The 18,394-nt window shown below is 35.9% G+C and overlaps 1 protein-coding gene across 1 annotated transcript; it reads right to left on the reverse strand.

The window, feature by feature from the left end:
- Positions 1-11,312: 11,312 nt before the first annotated feature.
- Positions 11,313-12,837, reverse strand: LOC143612230 (polyadenylate-binding protein 2-like). Its single transcript, XM_077086263.1, has 6 exons — positions 12,727-12,837; positions 12,532-12,634; positions 12,057-12,130; positions 11,770-11,961; positions 11,569-11,690; positions 11,313-11,442 (listed from the first exon to the last, which is right to left on the reverse strand). Exons 1-6 carry the CDS (start codon positions 12,835-12,837, stop codon positions 11,397-11,399), a joined length of 648 nt encoding a protein of 215 aa, XP_076942378.1. The 3' UTR covers positions 11,313-11,396.
- Positions 12,838-18,394: the final 5,557 nt, after the last annotated feature.

An 18,394-nucleotide genomic window follows, 5' to 3' on the forward strand; every position in this document is an offset into this window, starting at 1 on the left:
TAGCTAATTGGTGTCGTGTACGAACCCCGTCGTGTACATCACCAATTATCTATTCCTGTGGATGATTAGAATGAATCCTTAAGGAGGATTGGCAGGTACAGATACGTTATCACCCAGATTGGTGATATTTTCCTCAGCCGTGTCTAAAGAGACAGTTGGAGAGTCATCATCAATTAGAATAGGCTCATTTGTGTCTATAGCTTCCTCTAATGGTCCTGACGATGAATCAACATAATCAGCTTCATCGGAAGATTCTGAAACATCATTCGATGTCTCTGATACGTTAGGAGAGTCATTCACATCAGCATACGAAGAACTAGGAATTGGAAGACATTGTTCCTCTAAATAAGATCGAATAAAATCTTCAGGTCTGTCTTCAACGGCTGAAGTGAACGAATTAAATAAACCATCATAATAGAACATCCAGTTGGGACCTTTCCTGTAGGTGGAATGGTATAACTTTGACAATCCACATGGTACCACTCTTCCACACAACCGGAAGAGATATTGAAGATTCGCTTCTTCGGAGAATTGTATCACAAGAAATAACCCTTAAATGCCTTTTCTTCAAATTTACCGGCATCTCTCTTCAAAATAGTACAAGGACACCCAAATGGTTCCAAATACTTTAGATTCAGTTTACGATTATTCAGAAGTTCGTAACTTGTTTTCTTAAACTTCTTTACAGTTAGTACACGATTCAGTGTGTAGCATGTTGTATTCACAGCTTCGTTCAAGAATTGAATGGGTAGCTTTGAATCAGCGAGCATCGTTCTTGCAGCTTCAATCAGCGTACGATTCTTTATTTCAGATACACCATTCTGTTGAGGAACATAAGGTGCCCTAAATTCCCGATGAATTCCTTTCTGTATGCAGAAGAAATCCAATACATTATTCCTAAATTCAGTTCCGTTGTCACTACGAATTCGTCTCACTTTCAGTTTGTGAAGTGATTTGATTTTCGTAATCAGATTCTGAATTAAGATAGGTGTCTGATATTTCGATCCCATAAATAACACCCATGAGTAACGTGAAAAATCATCAGTCACTACCAAGCATTATAAATCTCCAGCAATACTAGAACGATTCACTGGACCGAAGAGACCCATATGAAGTCGTTCCAGTTGTGTAATAATCGTGTTGAGTGACTTGCTTGAATGTGATTTCTTCTTTTGTTTCCCTTTCTTGCATGCAACACAATGATCATTGAACTTGAAATTCTTAAGAGATACACCATCCACCAACTCATTTGAAATAAGAAAATTCATCTTGCGCAAGTGAATGTGTCCCATGCGTCGATGCCAAAGAATAGAATCCTTTTCGGTAGCTTTAGACACGAAACAAGTAGCTGAGGGTGAAACAGGTACATCATTACTCATGTCTAGTACATAAATATCATTTGATCGAGGTGATCTCATGACAACCATATCTTCAGGAATTGTATATCCTGGTTGAAGGATAATACATTCCTTGTCTGTGAAAATGGTGGTAAACTTTTTATCACATATCTGCGAAACACTTAGTAGATTATGATCCACCTTCTCACAATAATTTACTCTTTCAAACGTCACTATGCCGTTTGACACTTCTCCCTCCTTTGTAATCATTCCCCTGTTGTTACCAGCAAACGCAACATAACCCCCTTAATATCCTAAACATTCTTCAGAAGATTTAAGTTGCCAGTAATATGCCTAGAACATCCACTATCCAAAATCCATTTGTGTGTAGACCCGGACCTGGATGAACTCTGCACAAACAAGTAAATGATTAGTTCAAAAAGGCAACCCAAGCCTCAGTCTTGGGCTCTCCCTTTGATACTTTCGGAGAAAAGGATAATTTAACACTCGTATTCGGTACTTGAGAATAGGTGACAGGTTTCTTGTTTTTCTTCTTTAAGTACCCGTCACGTATAATTCCTGAATAAGTGTTTCAACAAATTGGTTAAGCACGGTCAACACATTTGTTTGTTACCTTAAATGATTCAATCCTAATAACTTTTCTTGGATTGACATCATAATACATTATGACACTCTCATCAACTTGTTTTTCTTTTGGTTTTACATTCAGTTCGGGCTTACAATTTGATGAGGGTTTGATATCATCAACCTTTGCTCTACAATTTTTAGAAACATGTCCCGGTTCTCCACACTTAAAACATAAACGTGAGTCTAAAGACTTATGTAGTGAACCACTAGTTTGACTGTTAAGCACGGGTTGAGATTTTAATTCTTCAAAAGACACTTTCTTAGTACCAGCAGATGTAAATCCCTTTTTATTTTGGAAAAAATCTAGGTTGGTAGAATTAGATGAATTCTCCATCCCAGATGATTTGACAAATTTTATGGGTTTAAATGTGGTGTTCTTTGTCTTTTCTTGAACATGTTTAGATTTTGCTTTGTTAAATTGTTGTTCAAGTTCGGTAACTTTTGAAGTGTCATCCTGATATACACTTTCAATCATTTCAGGTTTAAGAAGGTTCAAAGGAACTTCCTTGTTCGAAAAAACTTTTGATAAACCCTTTAACTTAAAAACTTTCCCAAACCGGCTGAGGATTAACAAATTTAATCAATTCCTCATCAGTTACAGTCGGTTTATTTGACTTCTTCGAATTAGGAATTACATTAGATTTTTTCACTGAATCTCCCAACGACTTTGAACCATAAACCTCTTGCTCAAACTCTTCAGGTTCACAAAGAATGTGATTGTCAACAGGTATATTTTTGTTTTTGACAATCTCATCTAGTTCAGTCAACTCCTCGATTGAACCATCCAATTCATTTTTGGTAAAAACAGTTTTACTTTTGATATGAATTGGTTCTTGAGTAGTTTTGGTTGAATCAACATCCTCAGATTTAACAGTAGGCATACCTGAGCATTTTTCCACATCGGGAATGCTACTGTAATCTTCCTTAAAAGGAGGAGGAATCTCGACATATCCCAAACCTGCTTTTCCATTTTTCTTTTGTGAATGGTTAACTTCAATGATTTCATTGAAAAGAAATGATGAATCTCTAAATTATCCAAGCTTATTTTTAAGTTCCATTACTTCATTTTCGAGATTAGAAATACAGGTTCGGAGTCGAAGAATCTCCTTAAAATGTTGATCAACAACAATAATCTTACACTGAATCTTAGCTTTAAGATCATGATTGCTTTCAGACAGTTTTTGAATTTTAAGAGTGCACTGTTCTAGTAATTTTGATTTCTGTCTGTAGCATTCAGTGATCATAAAGTGATCTTTTGTGAGAGTATTGTTCTGATTTAAAGCTGTTTCAAGTTTGCCTTTAAATACAGCACATTCAGCACACTCAATCACTTCAGATGAAGATTCAGATGCATTAATTTGAGGTTTAGAACATACCTCGTCAATCTTAGCCATACAAGCATAAGATTCAACTTGATCAGGAATTGATTCGGTTTGAGATGATGAGCTTTGATCAGTATCAGTCTCAGAGTCAGATGAATCACTTTCCTCAGATACATTATCACTGCTTGCATCTTCGAATTTTTCCACAGGTTCAACAATAGCTACATTTGCTTGATTGTCCAACAAACATTAAGGCCAGTCAACAGCTTCATTAACTACCAGAGCTTGAGTAGTAGAAGATTTATCATGTTCACCAACAACTGTAGTTGGTTTACTCTTATCACCACCCAATGAATTCTTTCCTGAAGGTCTATCTGAATTGCGTGCCCCGAATATTCTTTTCTTGGTTTGTCACACTCTTTGGCAAAATGGCCAAATTCCCCGCAATTGTAACATTTTACCTTCAGTTTATCAAATCCAACCCTTTTATTCAAACTAGGAAGATCTTTCCCAGTTCTCTACATAAATCTCTTGACTTTTCGAACAATCATAGCCATGTTCCACTTGAGATCCATTAATTCTAGATCATATGGGTCAATTTGATCATAGTCTTCATATGTTAATTCACTCGTGGCTATTTTGCTTCCAACAAGCTGTTCATATGAAGTCATGAAAGCGCACATGAATGCAAACTGTTGTTCAGCCTCTTGCAGATTTACTTTAGGCAAGCTCGAAGCTGGAGCATTCGTGCTTGCATTAGCTCCATTAGCCATAAAGCATACATTAGAAGGACAATTTACATTAGGAATTTCTTCTTGAACTTGGGCAAAGAAAGCATTAATTGGTACAGAACTTGAAGAATGATTTGATGGCATAGCACCCCCATAGAGTGAAGGATTTTGATTTGAAGGATGCTGATTTTGATTTTCCATCAACGAGTTTTGACATTTGATATCAAATTCCCTTTCCTCAATCTGATTTTGAATGTAAGCTCGGTGTTTCGAAAGAAACCATTTTCTTTCAATATAAACAGGAAAGTCGAATATGAAGGAGGCAAGGCATTCTTCAGTGTATTAATCTTATCTATTTCAGTTGGCTCAAGATTGACACTTGACATCTCAACAATCAAATAACTAAATCAGTTAATCATCTCTTCAACCGTCTCATTTTTTATCAAAATAAAAATTTCTAAATTGAAATTTTACGAGAGTCTTCTTACTCTCGAGAGTGTTCCCCAAACTTCTAGTTTTCAAAGTTGTGAACAATGAAGCACAGATCTTAATGGTACTGTATTGATGAAAAATTTGTTCAGGTAATGCCATAGTGAGAGTTGAATAAGCTTTAGTTTCACTCTCAAAATCTTTCAACTCTTGAGTTTCATAATCCTTGAATTCCTTAGGAGTCCAACCCATGTTATCACTACCTACCAGAGGTGCCACATACACATCATCAAGAAATTGTACGCTACTTGGATGAACTGATCCCAAGTGAGCACGGAACCTCGGTTCCCAACGAGCAAAGTCTGAAAGTTTTAACAATTTGGAACATTTGTTGTGACTGCCAATTTCATTATCCATGGTCAGAATCTGCTGCATTAACGCGTTCTGAGATGCTAATGCATAGTAAGAAATGTTTTGCGAAGCCATGAGTAAACAGCTGTTAACCTTCGAGGACCAACTTTGTCAATACTTAAAACTTATGGTTACTGTTCAAACGAATGAAAGAACAGTAACGAATGTGAGTTGCAACGATTAACGAATGAATGATATTCGTTAATGATTCAAGCGAATATGACTGGATAACGAATGGAGTGATATTCGTTATGAAGCGTAACGAATGAGAATATAGTTCAGACGAATGGTGAATGAGTTTAGCGAATGTGAGGTATAACGAATGGGTATAGCGATGTGTATCACGAATGTAAAATGAATAGCGAATGGGATTAACGAATCAGATTTAAGCGAATGAGAATGACGAATGATGAATATGTTTAGCGAATGTGTTTCACGAATAACTAGTGAATAACGAATGATCAGTTACTTGAGTAACGAATCAGAATTCATCAGTAACGAATTAGAATTCAAATCTTCATCAGGTCTGAAATTCAAAACTAATTCCAAATCCATCCAATTCACCCTAAAACCTATGTCAATCTACTCGGAACTCAAATCCAAACCTAATACTACTCGTCCGTAATCACAAACTTCAACTAATACTCTCAATTAATCAATCCAGATTAACCACAGCAATCCGAACTCTCAACAAACTATCCATACCTCAATTCAAACTCAGATTAATTCAAATCCATACAATTCTCATTCATTCATACCTTAATACCGAATCAATATACTTTGAACAGTTCACTTTGATTCGATTCCTACAAGTCTCTGTTTCAATTGAATTCAATTAAACTTAAAATCTAATCAATTCATCATGAAATGAATCAAATACAAGCTCAATTATACGATTAAACCAACTAGAAGCATCGAAGATCAGATTTGTGGCTCTGATACCACTTGAGAGAGCTTAGACGGATCTAGATCTTATGATTACGACAATGCTCATGTTGATTATCAATACAATTAGGCTAGATATACGTTAGTGTGTGCACTGTGTGTATTGAGAGGACAAATGGACAGAGTAACGAGAGGGAATCGGGAAAAATATCATAACTGTTACTTTAGATAACTTACTGGGGATATATATAGGAGATGACCTCATTCGTTGCACTTACTTAACGAATAAACAACCTTATTCGTTAATACTTTAATGATAACGAAAAGCCTACATTCGTTATGTTCCATTCGTTAATCTTGGTTAACGAATGGGACTTACATTAGGACGAATGTGCCTTACATTTAGGCAAATTTACATTAATAACCCCTATACTATTAAACTATTACATTATCAATACCAATATAGACCGAGACGGACAAAACATGTATCAACACTTTCAATCTAAGACATGCACGTTAAACCGTTCGTTCGCTTTCTTAAAGATTATTATTATTATTATTATTATTATTATTATTATTATTATTATTATTATTATTATAAGTTTTCCTCATCGACATCACTATTTTCCAAGTGAGTAATTTCATCCCAGTTTTCGCTTTTATACTTTGGGGTAGCTTGCATACTTACTCAAACAAAATGATTTAAGGATCCTCAAACCGCAAACTCTAGTTTATGTGTTACTTAAAATAATTATTCGGTTGTATGCTATATGCCTCATATGATTAATTGCTAAATGTTTATTGCTTTTGTTAGTTGGCCTCATTCTCATCCTCAATAAGTATAATCATATGCTCCTCCTTGTAATTTGGTAGATTTTTACCTATTAGAAAGGAGCCTCATTTACTTATGATTCATATACCTCTATTGTTGTTTATTATTTACGGTTTCGCATAAGAGTTGTGGATTTTGCCTCATATTATATATACACAAAAATCATGGAATTACTCACCAACATTCGTGTTAAAAAAATATATTTTATGCAACGTTACATGTTTGATTATTGGTTGATTGAAGATTGAAGAAGTTAATTTCATTTTGGACGTTAGGATTATTAGTAAAATGAACTATTTGTTTTTTCTTGTACTTTTTTGTACTTGTATGAACAAGTTGTGTTGTGTTTTATGTTAAATGAAATGAATTTGTTGTTTAAATATTGACACTTTAATAGTGTCGTGTGCATTGAAATAATCACATCGCGCCCCGGCATGTTCCGCCGCTTTTGGTCGGGGTGTGACACCACACCTCCTCCCCCACCTCCCTATGTCTCCGTCAAGCTTCAATCAGCTTTGCTATGTCCACTGCACCAACGGTGACACCCACCTAGTCGTATAATTTACTGTGTTACTTTCACAATATTATTTTCTGCTAGGGTTTTAGTGTTACTTACTTTCCTAATATTATTTTTGTAACTTTAGGTGAGTGTTCCTTGCGACACCAGCTTGTTTAACACCGTGAAACTTCAGTGTGTCCGCTGCAATAGTCTCCTGCCCATGAACATGCCTGACTTGACGATGCCACAATTAAGACACAATTGACACAATTACGAAGTTAGTCAATGACGTTTCACTAAAGTAGCAAGATTGGGTACTAAGGTTTAAAAGTTGCAGATATAGGTACCAAGGTTTTAATTTTGTAGCAATGTTAAGTACTAACTTTAACTTCCGTTATAAGTTAACGGAATTTGCGTCAACAGGCCGTCGTAACACTCGGGTTTACCAATGCCCAGGCTACAATGCTCGGATTTACCGATGCCCGATTTTACCTACCTAATAAAAATCGTTTTAAACATTTTTAATTTTTTTATGCTAATATTTTTATATGTTAATTCAACATATTTATATTTTGGATGTTATTAAGGTACATTTACTAACGTAACCAATACCCACCCAATATGCGTCAACTCGCTGCTATAACACAATGTCTGGTTTTATCAAACGAATAAGTATTGCTTTAAATATGGTAATTTTAAAAATGATACGTTATACGAGCGCCGCTAATTTCTTAAGTATGTAAATATGATGAATTCTTTTTTTAGGTTTAGTTCGGTACCGTAATGAACATAGTCAATACAGATAGAATTCACATCGACTCATAACTGCAACGCCTGAGTTTTACCTACCGAATTTGTCACGTAACGCACCGGTGGATCACTAGTTTCCATACTAATTAGAACATAAATTTTAAAATATTCCTAAACACAAATATGCCAAATAATTTAGTGAGAATGTGTAATGGCAATTAACCCGAGCGTTACGACAACAAGTTGACGCAAATTTCGTTAACTTTTAACGGAAGTTAAAGTTGGTACCTAATATTGTTACAAAATTAAAACCTTAGTACTCAAACATGTAACTTTTAAACCTTAGTGTACAATCTTGTTACTTTTGAGAAGCGTCCGAGACTAACTTTGTAATTGTGTCAACCGTTAATGAACCAGTTTCATTTTGGTCACGATGATGATAACATCTTTGTTCCTTCTACTCTTACACTTCTGGTGATTGGAATCTTAATATGTACTTTTCTTGAAGATTTTATTTTGTGAGTATCATTAATATAATATAAATATAATACTTTTCTTCAAGACTTTATTTTGTAATGCTTTTACAAACGAATAGACGTAAGTGAAATTTATTTATTTTGATCACACATAGTTTGATCCGATTTTATGAATTTTAATTTTGCAAGAATACTATTGATCGAGGAATAAAACCATGAATTATTCTTGCAAAGTTTGTAAAATATATGGTGATGAATGTCTTTCAGACCCCTGTCTGTCAAACTATGATATTAGGATGATCAAACGTTGATAATTGAAACAGAACATTAATTTGGAACAATTATTTTACCAAGTACAAATATGCTCTTCCTGAGTTAAAATAATAGAGGGAAAGGAAATAAAAAGTGGAAGAAGATAGGAAAAATGGGTGTTCCATATTATTTTAAGGATAGAAAGCAAGTGAAAGGGTGGGAATCAGATGGAAAACTAACCATTTTCTCCATCTTTCTAAATTGAAAAGAATCAAATGGAAAACAAAGAGAAGAGATTTAATCAAACTCCTTAGGTCATAAATGGAATCATCTTCTCTAGAACCCTAAACCAAATTTCCAACCGTACTCCGTGCAGCGACACTCAAGAACATTGCCGCTTGCAACTTTCTTCTCACCGTCGTTTCTTTCATCAGCTAAGTCCAATTGATTATAGTTTTAGGTTTTGTTTCTTGCTATAAAAAGTTGTTTGAAATCTTTATAACTGATTGGTCAACTATACGTTGCATTTTCTTCTTTTGTTAATCACCTATTTGATTATTTTTTTCAGATTGTTAGTTCTGTATTGTTAATTTATCAGTTTAATTTATGTATTGCATTATTGAAGTTAGAAGCTATTGTAAAATGACCCAATTTTTGGTTCTAGTTGCTCAAATTTGAACTAATTTTACCTGGCTAGATCCTAATTCAAGTTTTTTTTGTTGTTTGTGTAATTGTGTTAAAGTGATTTGATTGATTTGTTATTCTTTTGACCAAATTTTGATAAAATACATATATATATATATATAGAACAGGAGGGCGAATAAAGACGTTTATGATTAAGTAATTTATAAGCTACCAAGCACATCTTCAATAGGGGCAAAAAGGTCATTCAATTATTAAATATCACGTGTGTTTTAATTTATTCAAGTATAGTTACAGCATTGCCCCCCATTTATACTAAACTTTTGTTAATTTAAAAAATAGCTACAAATTTACCCCATCATCTTTAACCTCTACTTGACAAGTTTATTTACTTTTTTATTTTCTTCCCTATTTTTAAGTATATTATATCATAAAAAATAAAGAAACTTACCGTTGCGACGGACTCAATTTTTTCAACGTTTTGATATAAATTCCATTCAATACCCAGCCGTCATTTATAATATACACGTCAACAAAGCATGAATGTACAATCTAAATATGCAATCATAATATAAAAGATGGTTAAAAGCATCCAATGCTCACCTATTTTTTCTCACAAAGATACAGACAAGACCTCCAAATATTACAACAACTCAATTTAGGGTATTCAATAAACTTCAATAATCACATTACATTTTCAATTTTATAATTTAAATACAAAAAATAGTAACACAATTATTTTTTTAACCGTAACATATAATAATTCAATTTTTAACCTTAAACTAACTAGCTTGATGAATCATTGCATATTTGTACACTGTTCTCTAAAATAAAATAAATCCCATATTGTGACATTATTAATTTTAACCTTTACTCGACCCATATATTTATATATCTTGTGTCGAACCCGCTTAAATTCGTGTTGTGTTCAGGTCGTGTTTCACGCCGTGTCGAACCGTGAATGCTCATAACTGTTACCGTGATTATCAAGGTCTATGTTCAAATATCCGTTGCATCGTCGGGCACCCTTCTAGTGTGTGTGTGTATTATAAAACAACTAAAACAACAAAAAAATAAAAATAAAATAAAGGAAAGTTGGACATAAATAATCCCAACTTTTATGTTTTTGCTGATAATAATCCCAACTTTAAAAATTACTACATGTGGTCCCAACTTTCAACTATTTTTGTCTCAATGGACCTCCGTTAAAAAACACTTAACGTCGTTACGTTTTTTCCCGAGTTTCAAACCAATGCTTTAGGGCTTTTGATCGAAAGAACAATACGAGTCGACCGATGTAAAACTTATCTCAAAACGGTGATCCAAGCGACGAAACAATGTTTCAATTCGAGTGTTTGAATTTCCAATTAACAAAAATCAAGTCATTTGAATCATCATTTCGAGATAAGTTTTACGTCAGTCGAATCGTATCATCCTTCCGATCAAAAGCCCTAAAACATCGGTTTGAAACTCGGAAAAAAAACGTAACACCGTTAAGCGTTTTTTAACAGAGGTCCATTGAGACAAAAATAGTTGAAAGTTGGGACCGCTGATAGTGATTTTTAAAGTTTGGATTATTATCGGCCAATACACAAAAGTTGGGATTATTTATTTCCAATTTGCCTAAAATAAATGTCCATCAGTTGGCAACTTCCTCCAGCATTTGGATATTAGAGCGAGATTAGCCGGCCGAAGCGACCCAATACCCAAGACTCTTCCTTAGATGCAAGTACCTTCTCCAAGTCACCTAACAAATGGTTTTCTTTTACGAGTGTCAACCCATTCTCTATCCCATCTATGCCGCATTCATTATTGAAATAACCTCACCTCAATCTCATTTCTTTGGAGGCAAACTAATCACTTCTAAATGGCTTCTCTCCCTCCAAAACAACCTCAAATCTTGAAATTCAAGGGATTATTTATTTATTTATTTATTTAAAACATGGTTTTTATTCTAATTGTGATTCAAAGATTTTATATAAAACTCATGGACCTATAATAACTTAAAAATAGAAAAAGACAGACTATGGTTGTAAGTTTAAAAGCATGTAAAGAGCATACAATCTTTGAAAATCAAGCTAAAAAGAAAAGAGTGCATTTGGCAAATGAAAGCAATGGTACATAGTGATACATGATCTAAACTAGAGAGAATTGGCCACTAGATAACACTCAAAATGGCTTATTAATATGGCCTGTAACGCATTGGCCTCCGGGCTCTAGGAATCCTTCTGCAAAGTGACGACAAATGTGTGAGCTTTGAATGTAATATGCAACAACCAATTTAAAAAAAAAATCACAGTTGCAACTAATTTACTTATAAAATTATTAAAAAGAATAGAAACGATAGTACATACCCGTACCCGTACATTGGTGGGCCCGGCATGTAAGGCCTTCGTGGGGCGAATCCAAAATATGGGTTGGGCCGCCTCCCTCTAAATTGTTTCATCCCAGGAACATTGGTTCGTTTGGCAGCAACCTGCACAGCCCGGGAATTCAATAATAAGAATTTGAAGCTGAGATTTAATTATAAGATGGCGAAGTAATAAAGTTGAGACCTTGAGTTGACGACCATGTAACTCCGACTCATTCAAAAGTATAGCATTTTGAACAGCTTCAAGTTCCACGAATTCCACATAAGCAAAACCTTTGGGTTGACCAAATTTGTCTGTTAATATCGTCACCCTGTTTACAGTTCCACATGATTGAAAATGCTGCTGAACCTCTTCAGGTGTACATGCATAGTCTACCTGAAAAGATGGTATTGAATACAACAATATAAACAGATTTAGTACACTTAGTGAAACACATATATAAAAGAAGATGAAGGGTCATAAAACCTCACATTACCAACATATATCGAGCGGGCATCCGCCTCCTCTTTTTCAGCCAGAGTTGCAGAAGCACCAGCAGGATCGTCTGACAACACACATGATCAAAAGAACAACAATAATGTTAGGTAGAAAAGACATTATCAGCTTTACGTAAACAACAATTTTACCATAGGGATGATCTTAATCTGGCATAGCAAGTGGTTAAATAAATTATCATCATTTAACGGACTCGCGGCCATCTAGGATTACAGTTAGCTCCAACACACACGAATGACACTTTAAACCTAATATCAATGCCCGAATTCTATTAACTGTGTCTCTAAATCAGCAAAATATTTTGTACTTGTTGTGATCGTTAACGGACAAGAAACTACTAGCCTAAACTACAACCCGACCCGAGCCGGTTCTAGGATCCAATTAACCGAAACAAAGTAAGTCTTAATTATATCTGAATTGCAAGGCCTAGAGTCAAAATTGAACGAAAACCTTGAGCCGATCCCATCTCCTTCTCGACTTTGGCCTGCATTTCGCGAAGCGCGCTTGCTTCTTCTTCAATCTCCTTCAGTCTCTTCTTCATGTCCTCCAAATCCTAAGCCCACAAACAAATTAAGACAGGGGTTTCACACTAATACCCAAATAATAATAATAAAGATGGATTGAAGTAAAAGTATAAAAGCAAACCTTGGTGTTAGCGGTTTCGTCGGGTTCCGTTGGGGTTTCCATATCGGCGTCCATGTCTCCGTCATCGGGTATATCTCCGCCGTAGACTTCGTGCTCCTGATCTTGATCCATGTAATAATCTGCCGGAGATTGAATTAAGGGTTGTGATTTTGTTGGTTCACAAACGAGATGAGGATGATGAAGGGTAGTAATGTAATTCTGATTATTTGTAAGGGTGTTTTTGGAACTTTAATCCGGGTTTTAGTTGACCAGTTATGCATTGGGCTTAAGCCCAGTTCTTGCAAACTCTACTTGAGCAAAAGTCGAACCGAAATTAACCGAAAAATAGTTATTGATTACTTTCTGTATCCAAAATTAACCGATAATCATTTGCATTTTCATATATTTCTAGCTTTTATATCTCCATTTTATGTATTTTATGTTTTGTTTTACCTTTGTTCCTTATGTCCAAGACTAAATGCAAAACTACTATCGAGCTGAGGGGTTCTTACTAGAAGCAATTCACTACTCCTAGGAGATAGAGGTAACAGACTCTACCATAGTTTTGCTATTGGTAGGATTAACTGAATTATGGTTAGTCTTCCAATCAAATTGCAACAATTTGATTACCTTAATTTTGTGATCATCAAAGCTGATTTTTGAGGATGGTTTGTAGTGTGTTTTCAAACTTGTAATTCCAACATGAAGAATCAGCATTTAGAAAGCATCTTTAAAACATCTTCATAGACGTTTGATTGGTAACTGTTAACAGAATTTTGCAGGTTCCTTTTGCAAAATACTATTTTGCATGTAGTTTCTATGAGGATAGCATATATGAATATGATAACAGCTAATTAATAAAAAAGTTAACAATTTAGGACAAAAAGTGTTTTTGGTCAATTCAACTTGACGTAGCTTGTTTGGACCTTTACCGTCACACATTTTGACCTGTTACCCACCCGCTCTACCACCTCTATATTAATCCGTTTGTTTGAGTTTCTATTGTCATATTGCTTTATGTTGACTTGCGATTGTTGCATTATTTATTTAAACTAGTGAGAATGGCTTGTACATATTTTGCTTTCACTAGTGTACATATATGTTAGTTTTTATCTGGTTATGGCATGTATATACTTGAGTCCATGCTGTTGCTGCAATGTTGAATCTTTATTGATTCACCAACTTATGTAGAATATCATTATATATTTATTTAAGTTATTGTATCCTTGTGTTTTGTTTAAAACAGATAAGACACAAAGTCATAACTTCAGACGATGATATATAAACAGGAGGGTATTGTAGAAAAAGAGAAGACTATGTTGATGAAGATAAGGCCACAGCAGTGGCAGGTTCATATCTCTTCATCGGTGAAAAACTAAAATCAAGCTTCATGCTCCTATTCGATCAAATAGCTATTTTATTGAATTGTTAAGCACATATAGTTAAAAAAAAGATATGTTAAAAGGATGATTTTGCTTGTATTTTATCCCAGATTGATGAACTTGAAAAGGAAGAACTTGAAGCTGAAATTGCTGAAGAAGTTGAAGAGAACAAAGAGGCTGATATTGAACCTGCGGTTAGAATTTCAGAGCTAAAGTCTCCACTTGATCAACATTTCTACAAAGTATTCAAGTTATTAAATAACATGTTTACTTGATACTTGCAGCTCGAAGACTCACCAGATATTTCTGTAGCCAAAGGTCAGTCTGCTGTTAACATATCTTTCATTAAATTTGGACGAACGATCATATAATTTAGTTGCACCAAACTCTTTTTAGCTTGTTATATGCACAATCATTGCGAAGTATAAACTGCTTAGTAAACTGCCAAAATCGTCCCTGAGGTTTTAAATTTGCAATCGTCCGAATATTTTTTTTTTTACTTTTCTTTTTCTTGCAACTGGACCCTTGAGGTTTCTCATTTGTTGCCAATGTCGTCCAAAATACCCCTGACTTAACATTAAGAAACTAACGGAGTTAAAGATTTGGACAACTTTGGCAACAAGTAGGAAACCTCAAGGGTCCAACTGCTAAAACGGAAGAAGTAGGATGAGTGTCTCAAATTTAACTAAATCTTAGGGACGATTTTGAAAGTTTACTCTAAAGACTAAACTACTTATAAGTTATTTATTGTTTATCATGACCCCCCAGATTCACATGATAAGGTTCCCACACCAAGTGGATCAAACATTCCTGTGAGGCTTGTAGAGCTTGCCTCACACACCTGTGTCAAGGAATGAGGTAGGGGATGAAATTCGACCCGTTTAGTTAAGACTGGGTCTGTTTGGATTATGCTTATATCTCTGACGGGCCAAGTTTTCTTTATACACACAACCTCTTAAATCGTTCTTATTCAAAGATTTAAAGTCGAGAAATGATGGTAGCAAAACAAGTGTTGCTTCACCTGTGTCAAAGGAGGTATATAGTTTTTATCAATCCGGGCCTTCTGTTAACCTTTAAAGGGGATGTTTGGGGTTTGGATATAAGCATAGGGGTTCGATATTGATTCTCGCATGTGAACCAAACGCTACCTTTGTTTGTGTGATGGTAAAAAGTGGCATTGTATGTTTTGCAGGTATCCAATTCTGGTTCAATCTCAAACAACGATAGAAGCAAGGAAAGTTTTCTTACATTGCAAGTATACTTACACTCAAGAAATATCATACATTTTTCAGATACGATTTTTTTTATTCTTTGCAGGCCTTTAGGGGTTCTATTGTGGAACGCGCGCATATCATTGAGAACAGTTAAACGGGCCAAACGCCTGCACCTGCATCTAGATTCAAGCTGCAAAGAAAGTAGACACGTGATGATTTTAAGGCACTAGATGCACTCATTTTTGAGTTCTTTTAGTTAAATATTTTGTCTTGGCATGTCTGATCAGTTAAGAGTCAACTGAAATTGACCTATTTGGGTCTAAATGCCACCCAGTTTTAAGAGTATGGAGAATGTTTATCCAAAAGTTTGTTTTTGACCCTTACACAAATTTTGGTTGTCGTTTTCATTACGAAATAATTGATATATAAATACTAAAAAAAATCCTTTCATATCTTTTTTGTTTCAAAATCATTTGCATGATTCGTGCATATAATTATTATTATTATTTAATGATAAAGAAACTAATATTAAAGGCCTACTTACATATCTTTTTTCGCAAAATCAATTTCTTGAACCACAGTTGAGCTACATGGGCTATGCATGGGTGTATATAATGTTTTAAATCTTACAGTCCAATAATAAAAAGAACGCCAAATGTGTTTTGTTTCTAAGTAGCCAAAGTTTCTTCAAGGTATATGTTAATGCATAAAATCCTCTGTAGAAACCAAGTTATGAATCATGTTTGATGCGTTAACTCAACAGAAATATATTATCATAACTATTAAATGTCAAATGACGGTTCTCTCACATATGGCTACTGTAGATAACATTTATAATTTTTTTAAATGAGGTGTTTGTTACTTAATTGCCACGCTGAACTACACATATCGACCTTCTTCCCATACTTTTCTTCTTGTTTTTTGTGCTTACATAGAGAAAAAGGGAACCTTCATCGTCGGAGTCTTAAATCTTCATCGTCTTTCGCACCCTAAATTCCAATACATTGAAGACAACCACCACTAAATCCAAACGTTAATTTTATATTAAAAATTAGATTAATCTTAAAATAATATGGTTATAATAACCGGATTTGAGAAAAAACATTTCCGATAAAAGTAATTTAGTTAAGTCAACATATGAATAGTCAACTCGTAGGAGTTGAGTAGATGCTTTAGAATTTATAAATCTTATTGGTTAACCATATGCGATATTTGCAAAGTGAACACTGTGTTTTAACTGAACCATAATGGTGTTGAAGAAACGTGGATCTACTCGCTGGTAGAAGATCTACTTTCCTCGGGTGTGATTACGATTCTTCACCGATGGTTTTCTGGATCTGGTTTCTTCCACCTACAAAATGAACAGCGCCGTTAACTTACCCCTCAGAAAGGGACAGAGGGGTCCTCTTTGGGGTAACCCTCCGGCGTGAGAATAAGTATATGTAGGAGAAGATAATAATGTGAGAGTAAGGGAATCTGGAGAGTATTGCTTAATAGCTGAATACTGTATGTTCTCTGTATGATTATGTGATTGTGTTTCTGTATGTCTTTCCTTGTGGAGTTGATGCTGTATTTATAGTGCTAGGGTTTCCACTGATTGAGCTAGGACCAAATTAGGGTTTTGTTGGCCTCCTCCAATCGATTTGCGCCACGTGTCCTTGGAGACACCTGGTGCTTTTTCATTGGTTATAATCACGTGGTAACCCATGAGTCATGCTGAGCTGTCCACCTTTCATTTAGCAGCTGTCAACATCAGCATATCCTTATTCCTTAAAAAGATGCCTTCTGGAAGGTTGTCTGACGTGCACAATCAAGGTTGCCCTAATCCTGATTTGGATAAGGACGAGGTTGATTATGTGCATGTGTGATATGCGCCCATCCTGAGGATGCGCGAGGTCTTCTCTTTATTCTCACGCGCAGATATTTCATGCGCAGATGTGATACGCACAAGCATGTAATACGCCTCACGCGCGGATGCCCCACGCGCAGCTGCGCCATGCGCAACTGTGATATGGGTGGGCATGTATGATGCGCGAGCATGTGATATGCTCCGCGCGCGGATGCGCCACGCACGATGTGATATGCATAAGCATATATGATGCGTGAGCATGTGATACGCGCGAGCATATGTGATGCATGAGCATATGTGATGCGTGAGCATATGTGATATGTGCAAGCATGTGATGCTTGAGCATATGCGATATGCGCTGTGCGCATAAGTTTGGCTTTGTGCCTTGATAATATCTTTGATTTCAAATGTCTTGTATATATCTTGTGGGTTGACCCGCCCCGCTCGATGTTGAGGCGGGTACATACCTCTTCAAGCCCCCCCAGTCTAATGTGTGTCTTATCTCGCGCGAGCGCGGTAAGATAGATATTAGACTTACTGATTTGGTCTTTTAATGGGGTTTTGTCGTTTTCTTGGTTGCTTCCATCGTTGCGCGAAGTTCTATCCATTTGGTTGAAACGAAGGGTCCAAACACGTGGTTGGTTGGTGGTGACGTGCGCCGGAAACATGTCAGACGTTTCGTGTGCTCGAGGTGCTACAGTTGCCTTTCATGTCCCCTCGCACAGCTGTCTTGAACACGTGTCGCGCTCGCATTGGTTTGCACCTGCGAGTGGGGGCGCGTCTCTGCTCCGTGGCAGTTCCGTTACATTTTTATGTCCCCTCAACAGTGTTAGGGACACGTGCCGCTCCCGTGTTGGCTTACACCTGCGAGTGGGGGCGCGTGAAATCCGATCAGTTGCCAATTTTCTCTCTCCTGGGCCTATAAAAGCAGGCCCTTAGGAAAAATTTTTATCTTCATCTTCATTGTTGTGTACTCCAAAGCTTCTATCTTTCCGATTTTCTGGTTATTGCTTCCAAATACCCTGTTATCTGTTGCTGTTGTTATTGTATGTCTGATAGCTCAGACTCCTCTAACCCCTCAATCACCTCTATTGCCTCTCGAAGACGCCGTGTGAAATCTGTGGTGATGTCGACATTGAAGCAAAAGGGCAAGGGGAAGAGGGTTGTTGAGACCACATCGGAAGAAGTAGGGAGGACCAAGGCCACAAAAAGGTGGAATGAAATCCCCTGCAAATTGAGGCAGG

This window comes from Bidens hawaiensis, unplaced genomic scaffold (assembly GCF_021521415.1).
Source record: "Bidens hawaiensis isolate Kalapana, Puna unplaced genomic scaffold, B.hawaiensis_p1.1 tig00033931_1, whole genome shotgun sequence".
Taxonomy (NCBI): Eukaryota; Viridiplantae; Streptophyta; class Magnoliopsida; order Asterales; family Asteraceae; genus Bidens; species Bidens hawaiensis.

Excerpts from the sequence above, each read along its gene's own strand:
- LOC143612230 (XM_077086263.1), bottom strand. The coding sequence starts at position 12,837 with ATGGATCAAGATCAGGAGCACGAAGTCTACGGCGGAGATATACCCGAT. Across the intron at positions 11,962-12,056 it reads GCTCGATATATGTTGGTAAT|GTAGACTATGCATGTACACC; the intron begins GTGAGGTTTTAT and ends CCATCTTTTCAG. Across the intron at positions 11,691-11,769 it reads TACATGGTCGTCAACTCAAG|GTTGCTGCCAAACGAACCAA; the intron begins GTCTCAACTTTA and ends CGGGCTGTGCAG.